This window comes from Microtus ochrogaster, chromosome 4 (assembly GCF_000317375.1).
Source record: "Microtus ochrogaster isolate Prairie Vole_2 chromosome 4, MicOch1.0, whole genome shotgun sequence".
NCBI lineage: Eukaryota > Metazoa > Chordata > Mammalia > Rodentia > Cricetidae > Microtus > Microtus ochrogaster.
Genome location: NC_022011.1, coordinates 63,080,729 through 63,108,025, shown reverse-complemented (window position 1 = coordinate 63,108,025; position 27,297 = coordinate 63,080,729). Strand labels below are relative to the sequence as shown.

The following is a 27,297-nucleotide window of genomic DNA, read 5'->3' as shown; positions in this document are numbered from 1 at the left end:
AAAAAAAAAAAAAAAAAAAAAAAAAAAAGAAAGAAACATAAGAATAAAGTTAAAAGTGAAATAAAATGAAATAAAATTGATCTTTTTGGATGTCCAGTGAGAGGGGTAGACTGATGGTGCCTAACTGTCCACTTGACTGTCTTTGTGATCGTAGGTCTACGCATGCCTTCGATAATTTCCAGGAAGGTTTAACTATGGGGGAAAGATCCATCCCGAATGGGGGACATTATCACCCCACAGGATGTTGGACTGAGGAAAAAAATAAAAAAAAATGAAAACCAGAGAAAGCCTGATGAACTCCAGCATTGGACTCTCTGCCACCTGATCTGCCCGATTGTGAGGGAGTTTCCGTCACTGCAGGCATCCTGGCAGGAGGGAAGACCTTCTAAAGAGAGACACTTGTGTCCCCGTCTTTGGTTACCAGACTATCGAGACAATGATCCCCAAGGAATTGGAATGTCCCCAGAAGTTTCGGGCTGGGGAAGTAGAAAGGCTGAAGTCCTGGTGCCAGCCAGGAGGACCTTGTTTCTCGGGAAGAGATCTCACCCTGCTCTAACAATTTGTAAGACATACCGGAAGCAGAGGCAGAGAAAAGAATGAGCAGCGATGGGCAGGACCATAGTTTGACTAGTGATGGGCAGCTTAGTTATACATTGTCCTTGCCCTTTATTGAAACCTAAACCTCATGAAAATATGCCATAATGAATTTGGGGCGGGGGGTGTCAGTGGACCTCCTTGCTTGTTCCCCTTCTCAGTGTGACCACACTGATTAAGTATTTCTCTGCCTTTCACCACGGCTCAGCGTTTTAATTGCTATTATTGATGACACTGGCTGAGATTAGCTTGTTAGGACTGCAAAGGTCCAGGCTTGCACCCCGAAACCTCAAGTAATGCCCTGCAGCTGTTAACTAATCCTGCCTCCATGCATCTCCTGCCATGATGGATTGTTGCTTTCAAACTGTGATGTAGAATAAATCTGTTTTCCCTAAAGTTGCTTCTTGTCAGGCATTTAGTCACAAGAATGGGAAAAGAGATTGCCACAAGGTCCATGAGAGTCTGGCAGGATTTTATTTCTGTCTCCTTTCTTCAGATCAGAATTCTGCTGAATGCCCCCTCCATCCCTACCTAACCTGTCTCATCCCGTTCAAGGCTGAAGACACAGAGAGAAATCATTGTACTTAATCTTTTCTCCTGAGTTACCTTAAATTCTAAGAACAGCAGGACCAATCCATAAATACCTCCGTGGCAAGGAACTGGCATTATCCCTAAGGAGCAGGCAAGTTTGCAGGACATGTTGCCCTAAGATAGGGACAGTCATCTTGAAGGAGAAGCCGTAGTACTGCAGATCGCCTTGCATGGGACCCACCCAGCCTAGCTCAATGGCAGTGTTGGAGCCCAGGGCATGGCCCTTTAATCTCCAGTTATAATTGCTGGAATCCAGATGGATCAGAGAAAAGATGAAAAATCAGAAAAAGGTATCAGAGCAAGCTGCTCCTGTTGTGACCTATTTTGCTTATGCCAGCAGCAGCTCCATGCCTGGCAGACTTGGCTTTCAATAAATATTCCTTGAATTCATGAATAAAATAATGAGTTGCAGAGCCAGATTTCAAGATGCCTGGCGGTCTTTGCTTCTGTATTTCTCATTATCAGCTTGCTTGAATGATTTCACTATGTTGATCTCCCATCCTCTCTCTGGGGAAAATGTCATCAACAGCTCTACAGAAACAAACTTCACAAGTCGAAGAGAAATGCCGTGCCATTAGACCTAGCCCCAAAAGTTAGGCCACTTGTACCCTACATCAAACCCTAAGAGGGAAAAAGTCATGGACATGCTGACATTTACAGAAAGAAAGGGGGGGGGGGCAAATGGCCTGCCTAAGTCTGTGCCATCCTGGCCATGTTCATCGCTCTCTGTCACTCTGGATAGACATCAGGAAAACCATCCCAAGGGACACCCAAGATGGCCAAGGAAAGATGAGAACAACAGAGCTCAGGTTGCTGGTTCCAGTCTCTGGGTCCCCACCTGTCTTAGACACTGTTCTATTGCTGTGAAGAGACTCCACGACACTTTCTTATAAGAGAAAGCGTTTAACTGGGGCTTGCCTTCGGCTTCAGATGATAGTGCATTATCATTATTGGAAGCATGCAGCATGCAGGCAGACATGGGGCTGGAGAAGTATCCGAGAGTTCTGCATCCTGATCTATAGGCAGCAGACAGAAAGTCTGGGCCTGGCATGGGACCCACCCCCAGTGACACACCTCCTCCAACAAGGCCACACCTCCAGTCCTTCTAATCCTTTCAACATAATGGCCCTGTTAGCTGACTAGGCATGCTAGTCTATGGGTCATTCTCATTCAAACCACCACACCATCTGTGGAATGAAGTGCTGTCTCCTTGGCAGTAGAATAAGGGACCTGAACCAGCTCAGTCAGCACATGTACTCTGTGGAGACTTCTGTTCTACAAAGGGGCCTCAGAGATGCCAGGGAAGAGCACAAGGCCAGTTAGTATGCAAGGGTGGGGTGAACGCAGGATGGAAACACAAGGCTCAGCACTCACTCCAAGCCCTAGAGTGTGTCCCCTTTCATTTTCTACATATAGATTCCATATAAGGGGATTCCGTCAAAGGAAGTCAGCCTCATTAATGTGTGTGTGTGTGTAGTCCTACCTTGTATGTATACAGGCACTTGTGTTCTATGGCGCACATACAGAGGTCAGAGGACATTTCTCCCCTGCAGTATGGGTTCTGGAGACTGGACTCATCAAGCGTGGCAGCACACAACTATGCCATGAGCCATCCTGTTAGCCAAAGAAAGTTTTTCCATATACGAAGGAAGTTACTGAGGGCTAGAGGCCTGGACTTTTCTGTTTGGTTATTAAGAAATTTTATAATGTTTTTGGATCACATCCACTCCTCTCTCTTCACCCTAACTCCTCCTAGACCTACCATCTTGTTGTCGCTTTGTGACAGGATCTTACTATGGTGCCCAGGCTAGTATTAAAATTTTAAGTGGGGGGCTGGAGAGGTAGCTCAGAGGGGAAGAGCACTGGCTGCTCTTCCAGAGGTCCAGAGTTCAATTCCCAGCAACCACATGGTGGCTTAGAGTCATCTGTAAGGAGCTGGTGCCCTCTTCTGGTACTCTGGCATAAAAGCAGGCAGAACACTGCATGCATAATAAATAAGTATATCTTAAACAAAAAACTTAAGTAATCCTTCCACCTCCCTGGTAGCCAGGAATATAGGTACATGCCACCACTCCCAGTCAAGAGTCAGGGATTTTCAAGGACACAGCACACACATTCTCTGACCACGCACAGACATCCCAATTTCAGAACTGTCAGCCAAGCAACCAAGGCTGAGCCATGGGAGAGCAGAGGTTGGGGGTGGGGTATAGCCAGCTCACCCACCTGCTTGTGCACCTTGGTGAGCTGTTCCAAGTTATTCTCCAGGAAGGAGATCTTCTGCTTCTGGGCGGCACTACCCCCTCCGTCGTCACTGTCCAGCTCCACGCTCTGCATGGACACACATGACAGTTAGTGGCACACCCTGCCGCCCTACTCGCCTACCCCGTGTTCAAGATACATCAAAGCTCTTGAAAAGGAAAAATCCCCAATCCCACTAAAAAAAAGACAGTCTGGAAGTGAAAACAAAGAGAAGCTGTAGAAGTGTCCACTCGGACTTTCTGACAAATTCTCTTGGCTTGCGCTTAAGTGTTGTGAGAAGAATCTCTTCAGAATGCTGGGACAAGAATACCTTCAGATCTGCTTTTGTATGCTACACACATTTCTCTTTAATGAAACGTGCCTCTTCCCTGCAGGTAAAGAGAGTCTTCTTTTCAAAAAGTACGCGGTCACAACTTATTGAGAAGAACCAGTGTGAAAATAAGACTCTAGCTAAGCTTAGCCATCAGGACCAGGGGAGAAATCACCAAGCCTGTCATTCCAAGTCACTGTTGCCGCTGGGAAATCCTAACGGCTTCAGGTTGTCTCTTAAACACCCAAAGCTATGCACTCCCTCTGTGAGTCAGTCTCAGCCGTGCCACAGCACCCAGGTGCTGGGAAAATCCTCCGGATTTATCAGATCTTGAAACTGGCAACACCACCACACTCTTGACAAGTGAGGGGGCATGGATAAATTGAAATACATGTGCAAACACAACCTGAGTGCAAAAATAGCAGAACATGTTTGTCTGGTGTGACTGGGGAAGGAATCATCCTTCTCCAGAAGGGCAATGGTTTCCACTGTCAGTTCAGCCCGAAACACATGTTCTCAAACATGATATCTTCCGAGATTCCTGGGGATGCTTGTTAAAACTCAGACTGCTCAGCTCACCCCTATCTTGGATTCCTCAGATCAGGGGGTGAATTATGCATTTAGACAAATTCTCAGGTGATGCCTACGTAGCTGCCAGAGGCCCATAGGCTGAAAATCTAAAAGTAGGGTCATCTTTAGGAAGTTTTATAAAATGAGACCAGGGGGTTCCGGTGTCCTCTTAACCTTTTCATCTGACCAACACACCACTTCCTCCCAGGGGCAGAGGTCTTCTTTGTCATAAGTCTTCATCAGATACCCATCCTGTCTAGCCTCTCCATCACATCTACATTGCCCTCATCTTCCTCTCTGGTGCAGGCCCCAAGGTAACACAGGCTTTGTAGACTGTGCTCATCATACGGTGGACTGAGCATTGCCATTTAGGCTTTGAAAACTCCCATGATTCTCTGTCTTCAATATTTGCATCACCAAGATTTCAACTTGTAGAGCCATGCTGCCATAGGGGCTTGCCAACTGCATGCTGTGTTCTGTTGGGCACGCACACCACTGCTCAGCAACCCACTTAGCTCATTTCTAGTAGATTCCATCCACAGCAGGCTGAGTCTGATCTCATCTTCCCCCAGCTCCACATTCTCCTCCCTCCTCCACTGAGGACATCTGCCGTCAGATGTGGCCTCTTCCCGCCGTCCTAGGGCTTCCTGCAAAATGCTACAGACTGACTCTCTCTGGCCTCTGGAAAACTCAGTGCCTTCTCTTTACTAAGTAGCCTACTCATTTGTGCCGTTAGTTCTGCCCCTCAGGCCTGTTTTGATCAACTGCTCCCTTTTTACTTTTTGACTTCCTCAAATACTCCGATGTGTTCGAGAACATACCCATGTACGCACACTCAAACATGCATGTGCCTTTACCAAACATTTTCAGATGCTTCTCTTAATACCTTCCTTCAATCTTTTCCTGTCTCTTCCACGAGCCCCTGCTCCATTACACTCTGGCTTCATGTCTTAAATTTCTGACTGACCCACTGGAGACAGATCCCCTAGGCTCACCAGGATTTTGAGAACTTTCAGACTTATGCCTCTTTTCAGCCCTGTCATCACACCTGAGCCTAGATCTGCACCTGCAACACAGAGAGGCAAGAACCTATTGCCCGGGAGCTGGGATAAACAAGTACGACACTAAAGCGCCTCAACAATTGCCTGGACAAACAAGAGGCTCTGGCCATATCACTTCTGTACACTAGGGGACCATGCTTTTGTTTTCTGACAAGAATGTTCCCAGCTTTTCTGGTCCAAAACAGTGACTTTCACATAGCAAAGGCCAGACAAATCTATGTCATTTTAAATAAAGACCAGCCAGGAACAGCATTATAACTTCCTTTTACTTAGAAGGAAAATCAGATGGTAAAATATTCCCAAGTAATTTCAGCCCCTAGCGCATCCTTTTAATAACATTCTCTGGCATGAGGTAATTAATTTGTAAGTATAACCAGCCTTAATTTGAGCAGGTGATATTTCAGCTGGAGATGATACCCCGTGGCCGACATCTTTCCTCCACCCATTCAGAAATGACGGCTCTCACCTTTTTCACACGGGTGGTCAAATCCTGGACGAAGAGTTTGCGCAGGTTGTGAAGGGTCTGCAGTTCTCTAGACTGAAAGAGAGTTTTCACAGGTAGCATCCGTGAGGTGATGGACTGAACTGGTATTGCATTTCCTCTAGAGGTCATAAGCTCCCTGACACCACCGCTGTGTCGCTGGAGCTGCCAGTGATACTGATGGTACCATGGTATTGCCTGCGCCTTGCCTACTCTTTAACCCACACTGCTATCAGGAGCGCACATGTGGTGCAGAATCCTGGGGACTCCAGCTACAGGTTGCAAGTCAGAACATAGCCAGCTCCTTTCCTCCACTCTTAAAAGAGCCAAACACAACTCCTTAGGAAGTCACCTGCCAGGATAAGGGGTTAAGGGGTCTGCTTTTGTTTTTGTTTACTTCCCACATAAATATTACACATCATACCAACAAGCCAAATTAAAAGGTAACCGTGGCTTTTCTCACCCAAACTGGCTGGCATCTCCCATGATTCTGCGCCCACTACTGACATTTCCCACAATTCTGCACCCACCACTGGCATTTCCCATGACTCTGTGCCCACTACTGGCGTTTCCCATGAGTCTACGCCTACTACTGGCATTTCCCATGATTCTGTGCCCACGACTGGCCCAAACCACAAGGATCTTTGCCCCATATCATCAGCTCATGGAACAAAGCACCCCTCAGACTCTTCATCTGGTGGTCCTGGGCAAATCACCTGAGCCTCCTATGTGTTTTCTCTTAAGGTAAAGATGAGGAAATTTTGGCTCCTGGTGTCAAGACTAAACAGGAAGGTTCAGCCCTTAGGAAGGTTTCTGGCACACAGTAAATGCTCAGTAAGACAGTTAATAGGAGTTCATAGCCCAAGAGCTGGCAATTTCCTCCTTCATTATTTTCTATGAATAAACACCTAAGATTATAAATAATGAGACGAGGGCCTGAACCAAACCTGGCAATCTTTGGTAACAAAACCAGAAGACCACAATATTTCCTTCTATTCAAGTTTTAGTCTACACACACACACACGCACATATATTTATATTTATATGTGCGTGCGTGTGTGTGTGTGTATATATATATATATATATATATATATATATATATATATATATATATATAAAACTAATAGTAAGGGTCTTAATTTCTGTAGCTCTGGTTGACCTTGAATTCATTAAATAGACCAGGATGGCCTCAAACATATTAATCTTCCTGCCTCTGTCTCTCTCAGGCTCAGATTAATGTTGTACACCACTGTCCCATCTATCCTTTTTAAGGTTTATTGTGTGTGTGTATGCACACACATGTGTGTACACATGTATATGAATGAAGTGCCGGAAGGTTTGAGAAGAGGGCATTGGATTCTCTGGAGCTGATATTACAGGTGGTTATGAGCTGCTCTACATGGGTACTGGGAACTGAACTCGGGTCCTCTACAAAAGTAGTGAATGTTCTTAACTACTGAACCATCTTTCCAAGCCGGTTCTTCGTATGTTTTCTACAAGAGATATTAGTTTCATGTACACTATTTCCTTACAAGTGAGAAGTAGATGGAGAATCTTTGAAATGCTTTTATCTATATAAATTGACAGGATGTTAGGGGATGAATGCTAGCATTAAAAAGGTAGAAACAGGACCCAGAGTTAAGGAAAAACAGTTTCTTGAAAATACAGTTCTCTGTTAATTTAAGGCCTTATTATTAGGTCCAGTTCTGTGTTGAAATAAGAAGCACCTGAAGTCAATTGCATCCTCGGATGAGGTAAATTGCTTTCTGCGGGAAGCCACCCAGCTCTAATATTACAGATATTGAGAACACAGCACCATCTGCAAGTGAGTAGCCTCACGGCACAGGAACAGGGACACAGTGCATTGCTCACCGTTACCCGGGCTGCTCTCCACCCCTGCCAGAGGGGGCGCAGCTCCACATCCCTTAACGTTTACAAATGCCCTACATGTTGGTCCTTATTTCTGCCTACTTTTGATCGCAGTTAATATTTTCTGACAAAAACCACCACCGCACAAAAGGGAGGCAAGAAGGTTTGATATGCTGCCCGGAAGCCAGGCCTTTCCATGGGACATAGCTATCACCTAAGGGCCCTAAGCCGGCCCTTTTCTCTCATTTTGAGCCCCTTTCTCTCATTTTGAACAGTGTGGTGGGGACAGGCAAAGGCATTTAAGGCATTTATGCTGCTGTATGCTTGGGCAGTTGGCTCTTGGCTTCCTGCAGCAACGATCTTTCCTCCATCACATTCATAATTATTCCTCTCCCTCTGGCTCCTATCAATTCTCTTCCCATCAGCAACTTCTGCCCTCCATTCAAGAGCTTGAGGCTAAGCTTCCGATAATGGTGAACCGTAAGGACAGCACTAGAGAGGTGGTCAGTGTCGCGTGAGGTGGGATCGAGAGGGAGTGGTTAGTATCCTGCCTCGAGCCACGGGACACCATAGATGGTCAGTCTGCAGAGAGGTTCCCAGAGTGCAATCTGCTGCTGCATCCTACCCCTCCCCACAACAACCACGAGGTAGGGCGGGCTCGCACAAGAGGCCTTGAGAACTGAATGGACAGCCAAGGACAGCAAGAGCCTGTCTCTGAAGACATCTACAGCTCAGCTTGGGAAGGATCCAAAGCGAAGGACAAACATTTGCGTCTAAAACAGCACACGCTGCAGGAATCTAGTCCTGGATTTAAGGAAGAGGGTGTGGGGGTGGTGAGGGAAAGAGGAAGATGAAAAGGAAGCACCATGGTTTGTCCTTGTGTGGGGGATGGAAGGACATGTGTGGACGTGGGGGGGCAGCCCTCGAGGGTGAGTGTGTGTAGGCGCGGCTACATTACTAAGGAAATAAGCTTGTGGGAGGGGAGGAGCGAGAATAATCGAGTAGATAATGGAGGCCACTAGAAAACATGTCATTTAATACACAGCCAAGAACCCCAGAAAGCAGAGGAACTGGCTACCAATCCTTTATCACGCTCACAGGGACGGGAACAAGGAAGCGTGTGTGAGAATGTGAGAGAGTGGGGGGGGGAAGAGTGTGTGTGTGTGTGTGTGTGTATGTGTATGTGTGTGTGTGTGTGTGAGAGAGGGGGGGGAAGAGTGGTGTGTGTGTGTGTGTGTGTGTGAGAGAGAGAGAGAGAGAGAGAGAGCGCCCACGAGAGTGACTTGCGTGAGTCAGCATGAGTGTGAACTGTGACTGCGTGTGGACACGTGTGAGTTTACTGAGCGCTTGTGCAGATCGGTCTGTAAGTGTGAGAGGAAGTAAGAGAAAAGGCAAGAAAGTGTGAGTTTAAAGTACGTAACAACTTGTGTAAATGAGCAAAACGTGTTTGAATGAGAAAAGCCATTAGTGAGATGCAGATGTGTGTGAGTGCCTAGGAATGTATATGAGCATCACATGGACAATCAGGGCACGTGACCATTTTCAGAAGACATCATGAAAATGAGTGTGCGGTATGCTCACAATCTGCATGTGCAAGCCCTGTGTGAGGACCACAGAAGCACGGAAGGTAAAAAGGACACACGGGAATGGGGGTCCATGGAGGTATAAGTAGAAGACACCCCATAGTTTCACACATCCCTGCTGGCAGAAATCTAGTAAAATTTCAACACTCAAAAATTTCCTGCAATTCTCTAAGTCCATTCAGTTATGAACTGCACTGCTCCGTTAAACAACGTAGTTGAAACAATTGCCTGGCTTTGCAGCTGCTTTCCCTACAGACTTCACCCTTGAAAGCCCAGCTTCCTGTCAGCACAGGCATCTGACCTCTGTCCCCAAGGCCTGTGTCCTCATTCCTCAGAGGAGCAGTTTGTCCTGGCCCAGGAGCCAGCATGCAGCCTCAACCCCAGATGGACGTGGCCATCTGCCTACAGTCTGACTCTCTGGGTTGGGCGTCTGATGTGGGGATGGGCTCTGCCCCACATAAACCACATGACCCAGGAGTGGGCTCAGAAAGGGCTGCGGAGTGTAAACACGTGCGAGCCTAGACCCATGTCCACCACATTCCGCTGGTGTTAGAACGGTATGTGGGAGGCCACAGCTGCGACGTGGGATCAAGCTGCTAGCGAAACCCAAGAGCGATTTCAAGTACAGCGCCTCCCAGAGGCTGGTGGCATCTACTGCTCTTCTCTCTGGCCCCTCTCCAAGGCACCTGCCCCAGCAATGACTGTCCTCTTAGGCCTGTCTCCTACTCTCCTTCACCCAGCCGCACGCTGCCATCCCTGTTACCTCCACATGCCGCATGTTATTGCTTCCAGAATGTTCTTCCCAGCATGCTCTTCCCCTCGGCTCCCTTCATCGAGGTCAGCGTCTACAAAGGAGACGTCTCTACACTACATACTGATAGACCCACGTACCTAGACAAGTGCCAGCTTCCGGAGGAGCTCGCTAAACATCTATTGAAAGCTGAGTAGAATCACAAAGTGCAGTGGCTGGTGTACCATGGAGTTCAGCTCTCATTCAAGATAGTTCAGGACTACAGTGCTAACGGCTGACTAACCAACCAATGGATTACTTCTGCTGGAAGTCAATCTACAAATCCCAGTTTGCCACAGATTGTTTTGTGTCTAACTGCTATACAGGAAAGGCAGATGCAGATAAAATTATAGAATAAATAATTCAGTAGATCGCAAACAAACCAGGCCTCTGAGAGTGGACCGGGTTGGAAACTAACTCACCACGGTCTCTTCCAGCCCTTTGAGGTCCTCCCTGGCTTGGTCCCTTTTATCGTTGAGCAACCTGAGAGACAGAAAGGAACCATGAGCCGCCAAGGGAGAACCAGAATGGGGCCAATGTAATTTGCACTTGTGGCAAAGAAGCCAGGCTAAGCAAAGAACAGACAAAGCCACCGCTGCTTTGACAGCTGGCCTTAGCCAGAATCCGGCCAGCCGCCACCACGGAGGCTGTTTCTCAGGCCCTCCCAGGGACAAGCAGTCGGGATGCTGGTGCACTCACAGGAGTTTCTCCAGTTTCACTTCTCTCTCCTGGTCCTCTATTTTCAGCTTGTTATAGTCAGAGCTCAGCCTCTCCTGCTCCAGCTGCAGTTTCTGATTCAAACTGAAAGCGAGAGGAAAAAGCAATATATTCCAGATCAGCCCCAACTTTCTGAGTCATCCGCCTAAAGCCCTGGGTCGGTTCCAGCCCCATTAGTTCTGTGCAATAAAGGCAGCGATTCAGGAGGATTTGGGGATCAGAGAACAGGCTCACAGCTTCTTCTCTGCCCAACTGAAAACTGATTTCTGGGGAGCAGCTAGGAAGCATGAAATGAAACAAAGGCTTTGAGGGTGTGTTTATAGTTAGTTTGTGTGCAAGGGCTTCTGTGGAGGAAACAGTGACATTGGGGAAAGAGTGATGCTGAGAGAGAGAGAGAGAGAGAGAGAGAGAGAGAGAGAGAGAGAGAGAGAGAGAGAGAGAGCGCCCTTTCACACAGAGAGAGCCTTTTCACAGAGAGAGAGCCCTTTCACAGATTTTGCTCTGTAACCACCCAGAGGACAGCTGTTCACTCAGGTAACTATTTGGCCTCTTCCAGCCCCCGCCCCCACCCCCGCTGCCCCAAGGTGCCCGAAGCTATCTTCCAAGGAGTTCAGCTGCTTGTGGGGACAGCCCCAGGTCTGTAGGATGTTCAGACAAGCGCTGCGAAGAGCACCACTCAGGCTGTGTGCAGACAGAAAAGCATCATCTGGTTGGGGGTTGTGCCTGCCAGATTCATGTCAACATGACAGGAGCTAAAGTCATTTGGGAAGAGGAGCTCTCATCTGAGGAACGGTCTCCAGAAGATCTGCCTGCAGTGTATATTTTTTTTTAACTGATGGTTGATGTGGATGTGAGAGGGACTAACTCACAGGGGAGGGCTGCTACCATCCCTGAGCTGGTCCTGGGTGCTGTAAGAAAGCAGGCTGAGCTAGCGGGTGGTGATGCATACCTTTAATCCTAGCTCTTGGGAGGCAGAGGCAGGCAGATAGATCTCTGTGAGTTCGAGGCCAGCCTGGTCTGCAGAGCAAGTTCCAGGACTGCCCAGGGCTAAATGGAGAAAGGCTATCTTGAAAAACAAAAACAAAATAACAGAAAAAGAAAAGGAAAGCAGGCTGAGTAAGCTATGAGGAGCAAGTGACATCCCTCCATGGCCACTGCCTTAAGTTCCTGTCCTGACTTCCCTGGGTGATGAACTGTAAACCGTAAGCTGAAATGCACCCTTTCCTCCCTAGGTTGCTTATGCTCTTAGCATTTTATCACAGCAATAGGAACCCTAAGACAGGAATGTCTAATGTACTTCTGCATCACGCCAGTGCTCAGAAACCAGGCTTTCTGTGGGGCTGAGACCACAGGATTGTGTGAAGGAAGTCAGAAGCACCCAGATACGGAGCTGAGCAAGCTCCCCAGGCAGGGACTCAGGTATTGGCGCTCTCTCTCTCTCCCTTTCTTCCCTCTCTTTCACCACGATGTTTTGAGAGAGATTAATCAGAACCATGTCCAGGGGAAGCTCAAGGTATGATCAGGTGGGGCAGGTGCTGGAGGGGGAGAAGGCATGCCGCGGCCTGTCCTTAGGCAGACTGCACAGGGCCAGGCCACCTCCTAGACTCCCCTCCGCTGCCCCGTATCCCTCAAGATGCAAATGCACTTGTAGGCAGCTCACATACTGGGCGAAGATTTGGATCAGTAGCCTGGAGAATTAAACGCTTAGCTCCAGTCTGATTCCCGTTTAGCAGTGTGACCTTAAGTAAATAATTCAACCTTGCTTCCCAAATCTAATGCTTCATCTGCAGAAAGCGGAGGGGCTGGGGGGTGGGGGTACCTTGGCCCAGTTGGGGGGGAGGAGCGATGGGGAAAGTGGTATTTCAGTAGACATGTGTTCTTTGAGAGTACGCCTTTTGGGGGAACATCTCAAGGGCTGCTCTGCAAAGAGGTGTGGAGACTGCCAAGGAGATCTGCTATGCAAAGAGAATAAAGAACCCCTAGAACAGGACTCCCCCAGAAGGGAGCTTTGCACCTGGGGGACTTGCGCTACAGAAAAGGAAAGGGTGCTGTGGAACAGGGAGCTCCCCAGAGACCCTGAGATGGCAGGGTGGCGCTATACAGCAGCATCTGGAGTTAAAAGCTGCCATGGCACCATCCCGGAGCAGTGGTGCAGCGTGCTGGTGTCCATTGTGCACAGATGCACTGGCATAGGCCTCTTGAGGTGTGCACACAGGTGACCAGGTAACTGCGGGTGCATTCTTTGTTGGGCTGAACGGGTAGCAATGCCAAATGGCTTCTTTGGAGTGTTTATTAATTCCTGGAGGAAGAACCGTCTTTTCCTTTCTTTTCTTTCTTTTCTTTTCTTTCTTTCTTTCTTTCTTTCTTTCTTTCTTTCTTTCTTTCTTTCCCCCATACTTTAATATATTCTCTCTGGCTCTTGGGCATGTATCTCCCAACCCGAGTCACCACTGAACTGATTCTGCCCCAGGCTGGGGTGACGCAGAGGGGTGGCTGAGTCTGCCTGCCACCTGCTATACCAGAGCCCCAGGAGGCCGGGCTCCAGATGGAAGAACAGACCTAGGAGGTAGCGCCACCCAGGCAGGGTACAGAGCCCATGCACAGGAGACAAGGGCCCCCAGCTAAAAGTCATGCCCTTTAAGGCTGGCTCACAAGGCCTGAGCATGCCCACCCCATGTCCCGTGAGCCCCGAGTCAACTCACTCCCGAATCTCATCAATGATTTTCTGCTTCTCCTCAATTTCGTCACGAAGTCTGGACAGCTGCTTCTGGTGCGCTTCCCGGTGAGTCTCCATCTGCTGCTCCAGAGCCTTCTGCAAGCCAGGCCAGGAGAAATGTCACATCAGCTTGTTGGCATCCTGCCCACGCAGCGACAAGCCCCGGATCCATGTCTACCTCCCTCAGATGTTAAATCCCAAAATTACGGGTGGTTTTTGGCTCTTGGGCCCAAGCTCCTGGCCTTGTTTCATCTGCACAGCAAAGCCCACAGATCTGTCATGAAACTGAGTGGGCCTTGGAGTCACACCAGCCCAATAATTATACAGAAGTTAGCCTTTGCTTCAACCACTCATCTGAGCTACATGGTCTTCCCAGCCAAGCCAGTCAGAACACTGGCCTCTTACTACCCGAGTGACCTCAGACATGTCGCTTAACCCCTGGAAGAAGACTGCCTCACCTGCAGAATCAAGGGGCAGCTCCCTCTCTCTGTCCAGCCCACCACAGACCTACGGGGCATTCAGAGACGTCCAAAAGCACTCTCAAGTCAGAGCAGACCACCAGAGAAGGCGGGGCTGTGTTTTGTTGGCCGGAGCAGAACCACAGCAGAATATTAGCTGTGAGCTTCTGTTCAGCGAGGCTCGTGGTTTGTCCAAATCGATCAGAATTCCTGCTCTTTCCAGACCGTTTTATTCATTTTTGAACGCTTTAGTTCCCAGTTGTTTTTTTTTTCCTACATTTTCCATTCTTGATTTAAACGTGACCATGAAGGTCTGTGTTTTAGGAAACTTGGGTTCGAAGATCTTCTTTGTGGGGGTTGAAAGGAAAGGTTTCCTTGAGACGTTACCACGAGTCACGTGACCTGTGTGGTCACTGTGGTGCTGCCCATAATCCTGCTTCTTCAGGAACACACCTTCACCTACAGATTACAGTTTCTGGCTACTGGGCAGTCCCCTCACCATCTCCTGACTCCATGAGGCCCCAGGAGAGCTGCTCTGAAGGCCCAGCCAGGATGCCTCTCCTCTCTGTTTTACGCTGATGTGCGCAGGTCGGAGGATATGTACGCACACCTCAAATACACACACACACACACACACACACACACACGCACGCACGCACGCACGCACGCACACACACACACACACACACTTACCTTCATCTCCTCAGCGTCCTGTAGCCTTGTCAGGTGCTCCTTCTCCTTATCTTGGAAACTGACTTCATGCATTTTTTCTGTTTCAAATTGAAAAAGTGACTTCAGTGTTAACTGGCAAGACTTGTACCCAAAGCAAAAACTCAGGAAAAAAAAAAAAAACCCATGGCAACATAGTGAAAACAGCAGCCAGGTTGTATCAGAGAAGCACCAGTGTCCACCTCCTGACCAAGCACCCGAAGCCAGGGCTGACCTCTCCTGTGGCCTCTCTGCCAGTCAGGTCACTTGGGACCTCACGTGGATTGGGGTCTCCCTAGGAGGAGCAGCCAGGGAAAGGAAGGGGCTAATTAGAAGCAGGTAGCCCCAGAACTGCCTCCCACCTGGCCTCTGAGAGTGTCCCCCAGAGGGCGCCAACATGAGGACCTGATCAAGCCTTGCAGATTACAGAGGCCCTCTGAGTGTGAGGTGACATCTGGATTCATGTCACTGGCAAAATTTCACTAGGAGTTAATTTACCTCCCAGAGTAGCTGATGGTTTGCGAAGGATCTGAAGCAGGAAAACAAGCTAAAGACGCAAACAAGGAAAGCAGAAATAGATCCTAATGCTCTCTGGATTCACTGGGGTCCCAGGTGGGTGGGGCTGTTGCCAGCAGTTTCTGTGTGCTCTTCTTGCTAAGTGGGGCTCCCTGAGCAACAGGCAAGTGCAGCCTGAGCTGGAGAGCTTGGGGGGGGGGGTGTTGCGGGAGGTCCTTCCGCTCCTCCAGCCTATAGCCGCTGAGATACCAGCCCATTGGGGCGTGGTCTCTCTCCCTTTAAAAAAGCGGCCACTTCCTTCTCCGTTCTCTTCACTTCCTGCTCCGCCGGCGACTAGACTCCCTTCCTGGTTGTGCAGAGGGCTGACGGTGATCTGTAAGTTTTTTCCCCTTTAAATAAATACTACCCTATTAATCATAATTCCAAACTGCTGTGGCATTGTTTGTGACTTACGCCTTCAATTGGCGCCCCACATTGGGGGCCATTTGTTGTAATTGGTGCAGCGGGTCTACGTCCCAAGCACCCCGCTGCCCGCACGGCTAGCTTTATACCCGAAATAATTACACGGACACTGTATTCATTTAATCACTGCTTGGCCATTTCTATCTAGCCTCTTCTAGGCTAACTCTCGCACCTGGACTAGCCCATCTCTAATAATCTGCTGTAGCCCATAAGGTGGCTTACCAGGGAGATTCTAGCCTATGTCCATCCTGGGTCGGAGCTGCATCGCGTGTGCCTCAGAGAGCAGAGCTTTTGCCTCTGCCCGCAAGAGAGGAGCATCGTGTCTCTCTGAGGCGTCTGCCCCCGAGAGGAGAGCTGTCGAGTCTCTGAGCTCACTTCCTCTTCCTCCCAGCGTTCTGCTCCGTTCACTCCTCCCACCTACGTTCTAACCTATCAGGGCAAGCAGCTTCTTTATTTAATCAACCAATGACACTCCTCCCACCTACGTTCTAACCTATCAGGGCAAGCAGCTTCTTTATTTAATTAACCAATGGCCTTCTTCCATCAGGGGGGTGCAGGTGCAAATGTCATTTGGACAGTGACATCTAACTCATTATATCTCTGGTCTGTTTTACCTTATTTCAGGTCTTCTCCTTGCACGTATGTCTATTCAATGACCCCACTGCAGGAAATATATGCATGAGGGGAGAATGCTTTTCCTTTTTTTTTCTTTGTAGGCCAGGCTGGCTTTGAACTCACAGAGATCTGCCTGCCTCTGCCTGCCAAGCACTGGGATTAAAGGCATGTGCCACCACCACCCGGCAAGAATGCTTTTCTTTAATCCAATGTTAGGTGGCATACTCTATTCTCAGCATTCACTCTTTACCACTACCATAAACTGTTCCAGAGCTATGGCAGGGCTCGTTCTTAATTTGCCTTTGAACCTGAAGCAGCATGTATATTATAGTAAATAGTTTTACATAAAAACAAAAGAAATAAAATAATAACATTATCAATCCTATTACCCATCAAAGCATTTTTATTTCAACTATTAATTTCCAATATCACAGAACTCATTTTTAATACCTGCACTGAAGATTTTAACCTAACACTGCACCACCAACATAGCTACATGCATGTCTTGTCTCCGACATGAAGACCGAGATTCTATTAAATTCTATTGAACTTTCAGATATTTTGGACGGTTTCCTTTTCCCCTCTTCTCTGCATTCTTGTTTACGCTTTTCTGATCTAAAGTTCTGTGACGAGGGGCTGGAGAGATGGCTCAGTAGTTAAGAGCGCTTGCTGTTCCTCCAGAGTATAAAGTTGAGTTCTCTACACCCGCACCAGGTGGTGCACAAGTGCCTATAACTTGACCGACAGGGCATCCAACAACCTCTTCTGGCTCCTCAGGCACCTGTGCATGTACACACACACACAAATACACACATACATACACCACACACACGATAATTCTTTAAAAATATAGTTAAAATGTGATGATCAAATGTTATGAAGAACTGGTATTGCTATTCAAATTGCTCTGTAAAAATTTAATTTTCATTTCCAGCCTCTACTCTCTATAGTCGGTCTCACTCTGCACATTGTAAAGTTCTTAATCTTGTTCTGCCTTCTGCATTTCTGATTGCCATTTTTGGTTTTTTTGCTTCTGTTTACTCACATTTATTACGTATTTCCTGCGTGTCAGATATCACTCGGCTAAGGGAAGAGTTTGTTCAAAAGCTGAGCTTCCCACCTCAGCCATAGTGTGAGTACAGAACTCTGTGGAAGGGTCTGACATAAGAGAATTGGTGCTTCAGAGTCACCCCGGGATACAGCAGGTGGCTAGTCCAGAGAAGGCTGGTGGGTGGTGAGTCCCCCCCAGTGGCATATCAACTTAGCCACCATCTCTACCGAGGCTGCACAAGGCAGTCAGAACAGAGATGAGCAGAGCCAGAGACATCTGACAAGTGCAAGAGACAGTCTGCTTAGTGACCAGATGCCATCTGGGGTGGAAGAGGGGGATGCTGCCCCGGGCATCTGGTGGACAGAGGGAAGCTGGGAAGGCAGCAGATTCAGAGAGGCTAGCATAGCTCTCTTCCAGTGGTTCCCAGCAGACCCAGAATTGTTGTAACCAAACAGATCTAAACATCAAGACTCCGGTAGCTAGAGCCTGACTCAGGCCCAGGGCCTGACACCTGCGAACTGTAAGTATTTACCTTGGGCTCGAAGCTTGGCCAGCTCTTCGCTGAGCGAGTCCTGGGACTCTTCCAGCTGCCTCCTCTTCTGTTCCATGTTCTGCATGTAGTCTGTCAGAGATTTGATCTTGGCTTCATGCTTTGAGGAAGAAAAGAGATGAGCAGGAAAGGTGAGTGAGTAGCTAGTGTCTGCTTGCCCAGGCTTGTCTGGAGCTGGCCAATAGGAAGCGACAAAGTAGAGACCTCACCATGGAATGCTTCATATTTCGACTTTGCCTGAGGACCAAGGCAGTTCTCTTTCTTCCATGGGCTCTGCAGCTTGTGTCTACACACACACTGCATACCATGTCCCTTGTGTGGAGATCAAAGCCTTCCTCACGGCAAACACTGGTGTAGCTTGGTAGTAGAGCACCTGCCTAGCACGAGCAATGGCCTGCGTTCAGTCCCCAGCACCATAAGGCGCAGGAGAAGGGTGTGTGTGAAGGATCGAGGATCCATCTAGGGCTGAAGTCCTATTTCTTTGAACATGTACCTGTAGACTCAAACAGTTCATCTAGTTTTCTTCTGTCCCTCAGACACAATGCACCAACTCTGGTCATTAGAGATCCATCACACACGCGCGCGCGCGCGCACACACACACACACACACCCATGCACACACACGGCTTTTGGGGAAGAAGGTAGAACCAAAGAAGAAAGGGTTTCAGCAAGCATTGTTAGACTCTTTAAACCAAACCAGAAAACGAAGAGCCGTTAAAGTATTAAACCTCTAGGAAGCAGTGAGGGGATCGATGGCTTTCTGTACATTACGGCAGTGTATAAAGGAGTATGAAATGGCCTCGTGGGAAGCCACACTCGTTGCTGACGTAGGAAGACTTTCCTAACTTTTCAGTTTTCCTAACTGTCACACTCCAGTCAGTGTCCCTCTGAAGCTTGGGCCCCATGCTTGAGTCAGTGCTCCTCAACCTTGCTCTGGCCCGACTGGCTGCAGTGAACAGAGCTCTCAGCCTATGGTCACACCGAGGGCACACTCCGAGCCCTGCAGACTGAGTAGTGCCTCGTCCAGGAGCTCCGCTACTGAGTTTTCCTTTCTCCCTCACCGACACAGGCACAGCAGACCTAATCTGAGGAGTCGTATTCACGTGCAGGGTGTAGCAGGGATTTGGATGTGGGGCCACTTTGTCTAGCTGGACACAGAAAACACTGGGCTGCTGGCCACGGATGCTCGGCTTGGGGCTGACTTCAGCTCTTGGGAGAAGACCCCTCAAGCTCATGCCATGAGCTTGGGTCTCAAAGGTACCCTAAAAACTAGAGATGAGTTGTACCTTTCTCTAACGTTTATCTTTCTCTCTCAGTTTTTATAAATTATAAAAATGTCGTGCTGCGAATTAAAAAAAGTTCTTGTTGCTAATGACAATATAGCCATAAAATATAGAGCAAATCTACAAAAATGCAGTATGAATTTCACCCACAAACCACCCTGTCTCACAAATTAAGGCATATTTTACATAGATAGAAAATGACATAGATATAACACATTTCACTTTAACTTAATTTTATATAATTATATTTCCCAAATACCCAAGTTTTATGGATTTTTTAAGTCCTATATAATATTCTTCCACATAACTTCATCACTTGTCTATCAACAGGTATGTATTTGGGTAATATATTTTATCATAATGTAAAATAATAGTGCATTCAACAGTTTCCATAGAAGCTTTTAATATTTTTTCTTTTTTTTTATTGAAAAAAGGAAAAAAAAAGTTTCCCCCTCCTCCCAGCCTCCCATTTCCCTCCCCCTCCCCCCACCCTTCTCCTCCTCCCTCTCCAGTCCAAACAGCCTGTGGAAAGTCCAAGGTCCTCCCCCCTCCGTCCATGTCTAGGAAGGTGAACATCCAAACTGGCTAGGCTCCCACAAAGCCAGCACATTAAGTAGGATCAAATCCCCTTGCCATTGTCCTTGGCTTCTCATCAGCCCTCATTGTTCGCCATGTTCAGAGAGTCCAGTTTTATCCCATGCTTTTTCAGTCCCATGCTGGCCTTGGTGAGCTCCCAATAGATCAGCCCCACTGTCTCAGTGGGTGGGTGCAAGCTTTTAATATTTTAACCACAAAACTATAATACCATATGAAAATTAAAATTTTCATCTCTATTACCAATGAAAAACAGAATACATAAAATTATTAGCCCAAAAGACATGTCTGGGCTAGGGATATAGCACAGAGGACAGAAGCATGAGGACCCACATCTGGATGCCTAGAAACCATGTAAAAGCTGAGTGGTGGCATTTGCCTACGGCCCCAGAACTGAGGATGGGCAAAGAGAGGTGGGACCCAGGGGACTGCAGGCCAGCCAGTGTAGCCAAAACACAAGCACCAGGTTCAGTACCACTAAGATATCCTATCTCAAAAAACAGAGAAGAAATAGAGGCTACCCAAATGTTAGGAATATTTCTTAGACGAGCCTCTCGGCTGATGCAAATAATTTCAATCAGACCAAATCAAACCGAATAAAAGATGCCCATGTTTAATGCAGTGCTCACGGGTGGTCCTGGGAAAGCATGGAGAGGGGAAGAGAGGAAAGGGGAGACCAAGTGTTCATTATTTGAGGCAGTTTAAGTAGCCTGTGGAAGTGGTCTTGACCCTCCCTGGGGAGGGGTCACTTCTTAGCGGGCTTTCTCAGAGGTGGAGTTTGGATTAAAGCAACTCCCAGGGGAGGGGGCTTGAAATGGAGTTTCCTGCCCAGTATTCCAAAGATGGATGCCAGGGCCTGGGATAAGGCCCCTGACTAAATATTTCAAACACCAAAGTCAAAGTTGGCCTCCACATGTGTGCATACAATGAGCATACACACACACACACACACGATACTTACATTTTTTCTGGTTTTGTATTTTCCAAGTGCTTTCCAAAGGATTACATCATATTTATCAACTTTCCATCACATATCAGCACTGAAGGACCCTTTAAACACTATTTGTGTAATAAAAAACCAACCGTAGACCCCTCTCAGACAACTAGGTTGGAGCTCTTTCTATCACTGTGTACGTTTAAAGCCAAATCAGAATATGATGTCCTGTCTGCCTCGCGGTGCTGTTAGACATTCTAGGCCACGCTGGTGCCTGCCCCTCAAATGACTCTGCTGCACAGCTGTGACCAGCCTACTGGGACAATCTCAGACATCTCAAGCCCGAACAGTAAGCGTACACATTGCTGCAGCCCAGAACTGCCCCACGAAGGACATGGAGGGGACAGGTCTCAACAGGGGAGCATGAACAGGGAGGGGTGGACAGCCCACCTGGGAGATCAGCAGCTGGCAAGCCGCCAGCTCCCGTTCGCTGGCGTTCATCTTCCGGTTGGAGTCCATCTGGGCGCTCTCCAGCTGCTTGCTGCGGTTCACGAGGGACTTGACCTCCGACTTCATCTTGCTGATGTACAGGCGCGCCATGGTGAACTCCTCTTCAATGACGCCATTCACGTCTGCCAGCTGAGTACGGAAGGAAACGTCAGAAGTTCGTGGATCCCTTGGAACCTGACCATGGGTCCCTGAGGCGCCCCCAGCTTTGTGGCAAAAAGTCTCATCATAGGAAAAACTGAAAATAGCCTCTACCAAGTCAGTGTCAAGGCACTGGAGACTACACAAGAAAGTTCCCGTCAGAAACCACCATCCAGCATACTCCTCAGTTAGCCGTGCGTTTCACTGGCCTTGATTTGAGGATAGACGAGATGACGCCGGAAGAAAAACTACTGAAGAATTTCTTCAAGGAGAAAATTTCCCAGAAGCCTTACCTTGCATGACTACAATCGTGTCCCTTGTAAGGGCTCCTAACCTGTAGAGAAGCTCAGCCCAGAATTTCAATTTTCCATATCTTCCTCAGTGGTGGGGTAGCCCATTGTCTCTACTGCCATAAGAGACTTTTTTCCATAATCTTCAAACAAAACCTCTACTGCCTGGGGATGCAGCACTCATTCCAGCGTCTCCTCGCGGTGAAGGTTTCCCGCTTGGCTACCTGTCGCTACCAGTCTCTTTTTCTTTGCCTTTTTGCACCTGCCCTCCTACTTATTAAGATATCTAAGAACAAAGCCTAAGTTTACATTGAGAAGCGGTAATCTTGGAAGGATGCCTGAGTGAGCTATATCTGGCTTCTACGTTTCAGAGCTCCACTGGGACCCAAAAATCAGAAACAAGGTATTTGGAATAAGCTGAGATGCTTGGTACACAAGCCAAGTAAGGCATAGAGAAAGTAGCGGTGTGTGTACTACATTTCGCCACCAGAGGGCAGCCTTGCACTTTAGGAAGAGTGTTCAGTCCCGGGAGAATCCAGCCCAAGGACAGCAGCGTCGGCTGAAGGCAAGGACTCTAGCTCTGCTTTCTAAGGCTCCACAGTGTCCTCTCACTGCCCCTCCCACCCCCTTATGTTATTACTGCTGCCATTAACTAGACATTTTTTTCCATGTATACATTTGAGGGCTAAGATTTAAATGGTACTGAGCATAAGCCCTGAAAACTGGGAGCGAATATAAAACACATGGTTCTGCATCCCAGCCCTGCGATCTTAACCTTATGAGAACTCATCAATACTTAACAGTGACTGCAACCTAATACCAAGCCGACAGCCAGGTGAAACACAGCTATCAGCTGCGACTCCCCTTCCTGGAGGCCCTTGCTAGGCCGTGTTAGGTTTGTGACTGCCTGAGATTTGCCTCCCTCCAGTGCTCCTCAGTCCAGCCTGCTGGTAAACGCAACAGCATGGGAACACCGAGTGGAAACCACTTGCAGCCTTTGTCGCTGGCCCATCAGGGAACAAGGCCCTCTAAGAACACCACGATCTACAAGGGAGAGTCATCGGTGAAATTTACTAGGGCAGCCAATGTCTGGAGTCTAAAAATAATCTCAAAACACCCGGAGAGTATTTAAAAATCCGTCTTCCAGCAGGAGGGGCCTCTGATGACAAAGCACAGGCACACTTTGGCTTCATCAGCAAGCTGATCGGCTCTGCTTTAGACCTTAGCATAAAACCACCTCTCCTTATTGCCACCTGCAACAGACACCAACTTCCCACAGATCAGGCCCACCTGGTCCTGAGAGGCCTTGGACAGCCAGAATTACCTTGCTCAACACCAACATGCGGCTCTAAAAATTACCCCTCAGGCACAGAATGACCAGGTTGGGCTGACAGACTGACCCGGACTCACGAGACTCTCTGCAGCAATCAAAGTACAAGGTCTCATCTGTTCAGCCTAAACCTGCGGCACCTTTCAAGGGATTCCTGTTTCCCAGAGGTGATCTCTAAATTTTGCAGGGGTTCCCAGGGTTTAACCACTGCCAACACACTGAAGGGCTGTTCAGTAAAGGCGTAAAGTGCTTCCGTTCAGAGGGTTCTGTTTCCAGGATCTGTGGGCAGCAAGCTAAGGAGCCCCGCTCCTCAGCCCAGTGTCGTCAATGCTCCACCACTGGGAAGCAATGCCCTTCAGAACTGTGGAACACTAGCATCCTGGGGGAGGGGCAGGCTTTGGGGGTCACCACCATCCTCAGAAGACAACAGTACCCCTCAAAAGTGTGAAGGGGACTTCATCCAATGTTTACTCCAAGAAGGCTATTTTTGTGATTCTCTATGCTGTTTTCCTGGTTAATGACAACAAAGTACATCGTGGCCAATGACTGTTGTTCTTGGCAGATATTTCTTTCTCTCTTTCCCTTTTCATCCCAGCTTTTAGACAACTTTAGATTGCCCTCCATTTCCCCACCTCTCTCACTTCCTTGCCTGCAGGAGCAGCAGCGTGCATAACTCCAGGGGATAACACCGTTTGTGACAATCTTACTCTCCTTTGGGATGGTCCATACGACCTGCAGCTGCTCGGCTACATCTACTGGGAACTTCTGGCATATAGTTCCCTCCTGGATAAAAGCAGTCGGTGTTGCAGCCCACACTCCCTGGGATGTAGGCGAGAGAAGACATGATGATCGGGGCTAGAGCAGTGATCTTGCTCCAGGAGGCAAAAGCTTAAGGCCATGCAAAGGAAACAGGCTGGGGCCAGCCAGAGAGGAAACAGAATAGAGACGCTGGGTCCTCTGTATTATTGAGCCGCTTCAGGGAAACCAAATTTGTTTCTCTAACTTTAATAAGCCACGAGTCACCTGGAGAAGCTTGTTAAAAGGTAATTTCTGCTTCAGTATGTCTGAGGCAGGCCGCGGGTCTGTATTGCTAATCAGCCCCAGGTGATGCAGATCACGCTGAATAACAAGGCCTCTCCACTGCAGATAATAAAGCGTGGTTTACTCCGAGAGCCGCTGCCGGTTGCCTGTGACTTTCATCTAGAAGCTTACATAACTCGTGCTGCTTGGCTAGAGAACTCTCCCGGCACTGGGCTCTTAAGGGGGAGACAACTAAGGTCTGACCTGAGACTTCCCCCAACTGAGGACAATATGGGGACATTACGAGTTAGGCCGAGGAATAAACCAAGTCACACAAGACCGACCAAGACAGAAAGACGCTCCCCAGATCGGAAAGGCGAATTGTTCCTCTCTTCCACCACCCCCCCCAACCTTCAAGCACCAGCTTTTTTTCCCCCTGCCTCAGCTATTTCCCAGCACGGACCACAGCCCTGAGGCTCAGGTGCCACCAAGCCCAGATCACACCACAGGCAGCGCAGGAACGGAGGACTGAAGTCCGGCTCACCGTCTTCACGTCGTTGGTGCCGATGATGCCGCCTATCTCCCCCAGATCCTTCAGCAGCAGGTTCAGGATCTCCGTCGCCCTCTTCCTCTGGTGGTTGCTGAGCTCTTGCAACTGACTTAGCTCTCTCTGGGTCGTTGTCAGTGTCGTCTGCAGAAACCAATTCAACCCCAAGTTAGCAAGGTAGCCCATGAATTTCCTTCCTGCAGCCTCCAGAGCTCAACAGCCCAGGCCGGACTCAGCTCCTTGATCATCCCTCTGGTCTAAGTGAAGGAGAACCCAGAAGGCCAACTGGTGCTGGGCACTCGGTTCTCTGGCAGGGGAACTTAATACGGAGATATTATCTTGTAAGACCAGGTATGTTTTTGCTGACAGTATCCATGCTAGCAAAGTGAGTTATTAAAGATCAATCCAGGGCCTAGAAGACAACACAGCAGGTAAACGCAAGAACTGATCCCAGCAAACGGTGCTCTGACCTCCACCTGTGACTGTAAATGCAGATTTTTAAATAAACAAAAGGTTGGACTGCTGGCTCGGTCAATGAGGTACTTGGGACCTGAGTTCGATTCCCGGAGGGTATGTAACAGAAATCTGGGTCTGGTGGTGCACACTCGTTACCTCAGCGCTGGGCAGGAGTCCTGTGGCCCATGGCCAGCCGGTCTGCACACTCGATGAATTCCAAAAGAATGAGACTGTCTCAAAAACCAAGACAGAGAGCACCGAGGACCGCTGCCCAAGGCTGACTTCTGGCGTCTACATGCAGAGGATGGTGCGAGAACAGGCACTTATGGCTACAGTATTAAATCGTGTTTTCTAGCTCGCCAAGCTCCTTTCACCTCCCTCGTTCTAGTACCCGTTCTATGCTCCCTGGGCCACTTCCAAATACTCTAATTAATGGGTCTGGAATCAATGGCCCAGACAAACATCAATGAGTGCAGAAAACAACTTAAAACATCTTCTAATCCCCAGGGAAGACAAATACCGTAACTTTTCAAAATGACTCAAGTTCCAAAATCCAGCTCCTTCCTAAGCAGCAGAAGCCCTATTTTCTCCCCAAACTCTGGCAAGCTCACCTCTTTTCTACCCTCCGCGTTTGTTGCCATGAGAAGTAACGTGTTCTTCACTCACGGAATACCCTCCTTCTGGCATCTCGGTACCAACGCAGCCAATACGGAAGCAAATCTACTGCAGCCTCGCAAGTTAACGCGAAGGCATTTGTACTAGCTGTAGCCAGCTAGTCACTGCAGCTTATGTAAAACGTATGAACGCAGTCTGATAATAGCTGTTTTGACACAAAATTAGAAGCACAGTTTGGAAAATCGTGCCTTGCTTTGAGGAGCACAAAACACAAGCTGTACAAACCCAGGAGAACACAGCCGAAGCGGTGTAGGTGCCTCTGCGAGTCTGCGGCAGCTTAGGCCGCCATGGCCAACTGTTCGTGTCACCTTATTTTTACACCACAGACCCTGCAGTCCTTTCTCCAGGAAGCCATCAGGAAGGACTTTCTTTCTCCGTGAAATAGGAAGTAACACTTCCTATCCACTCCGCCACCAGCCGCCAACACTTTCCTCGCCATGTGGTCTGTGTCCCGGGGACTATTGTTTCTGTAAGATGGTCTGGCACAGGCCTGGACACCAGGCCATTAGGCAGAAGCACCAAGAGCCACAGGCTGCAGCAGCCACCTCAACTTCACCACCCATGCCCAGCCAGCAAAGGTCACGGCACAGCTACCTCACCAAGTGCTCACTGGCCCCGCTGCCTGCCACGTTTCTCTGGGAAGAACTGGAATTCCTGCCATATGCAGGCTGAATGCAAATTCACAGGACCGGCTTACCTCAGGCCTCCTGAAGCTAGGACAAGAAACTGGGGGGGGGGGGGAGCAATCTCATTCAGCAGGATGTAAACAATAGAATGCATAATGCCAATGGTCCCCACCTTTGCTCTCAATGACAACACTTCCGGTGTTACCATGTCACACACACCTGTCCTTGCTCAGTGCTGAGTGGCTAACTCAGGCCACTCAAGGAGCATATTATTGCCATTTTGATAAACAAAGCAATTACTGTTGAAGATGCTGAAACATCTCGCCTGGGGTTCGAGAGTCATAAAGTCAAATTTTTCCCTGAGCTTTTTCTGGATCTAGAATCTGCACTCAACTAATTCCTGAATGCATTCTTGCTGGCAGTACAGTACATGTTTCCTGGGTGTAAAACGGCTGTGACGGGCAGTCTGTGGGGGAAGGGACTAGAGGAAAGGTCACAGCATTCAGCCAACTGCCTTCCTATATAAATCTCTCAACAAGGAAGTCCCGCCCCTGTAACACTGTTGCTCCAACCGTTTTCTGGGCCAGCTCATCCGTCAGCTGCTCATTGGCTCTGGTCTTGTCCTCCACTTCCTGTGACTTCTGGTCATAATTGACAGCCAGCTCCTCCAGGGCCTGGAGGACTTCTTTCACTTCATCTTTGGCTGCCTCGTTTTCAATCTGGAGGCGTGTCAGCTCCTCCTGTATCTTCTCGTAGTCTCTTCTTGTGGAGGCCAGAAGCTGGTGAAATGAGAAGGAAGAGTGGGTGACTCCACTAATTATACAGCAACGACCTGTGCTCTACCCGCATAGAGCAACTTTATAACGAGATACCGGAAAACAGCCTGGGCTGCCGGGAACTCTCACTGTATGGTACAGATGCTAAATGCATTTTCATATATTATTCCAAAAATCTTTTCTCTTTTTTACTTTTTAACTTGGGAATCTTTTTTTT

At 48.4% G+C, this 27,297-nt stretch overlaps 1 protein-coding gene across 1 annotated transcript in view; it reads right to left on the bottom strand.

Moving 5' to 3' along the window:
- Kif5c (kinesin family member 5C) overlaps positions 1-27,297 on the bottom strand; it is a 159,914-nt gene that overhangs the window by 19,273 nt on the left and 113,344 nt on the right. The window contains exons 14-23 of the mRNA XM_005346393.3: positions 26,877-27,083; positions 24,545-24,691; positions 21,163-21,351; positions 17,884-18,001; positions 14,693-14,769; positions 13,528-13,637; positions 10,808-10,909; positions 10,531-10,591; positions 5,852-5,923; positions 3,409-3,513 (exon numbers count right to left, since the gene is read on the bottom strand). Coding sequence (XP_005346450.1) covers positions 3,409-3,513; positions 5,852-5,923; positions 10,531-10,591; positions 10,808-10,909; positions 13,528-13,637; positions 14,693-14,769; positions 17,884-18,001; positions 21,163-21,351; positions 24,545-24,691; positions 26,877-27,083 — 1,188 coding nt within the window. The remainder of the gene's footprint in view (positions 1-3,408; positions 3,514-5,851; positions 5,924-10,530; positions 10,592-10,807; positions 10,910-13,527; positions 13,638-14,692; positions 14,770-17,883; positions 18,002-21,162; positions 21,352-24,544; positions 24,692-26,876; positions 27,084-27,297) is intronic.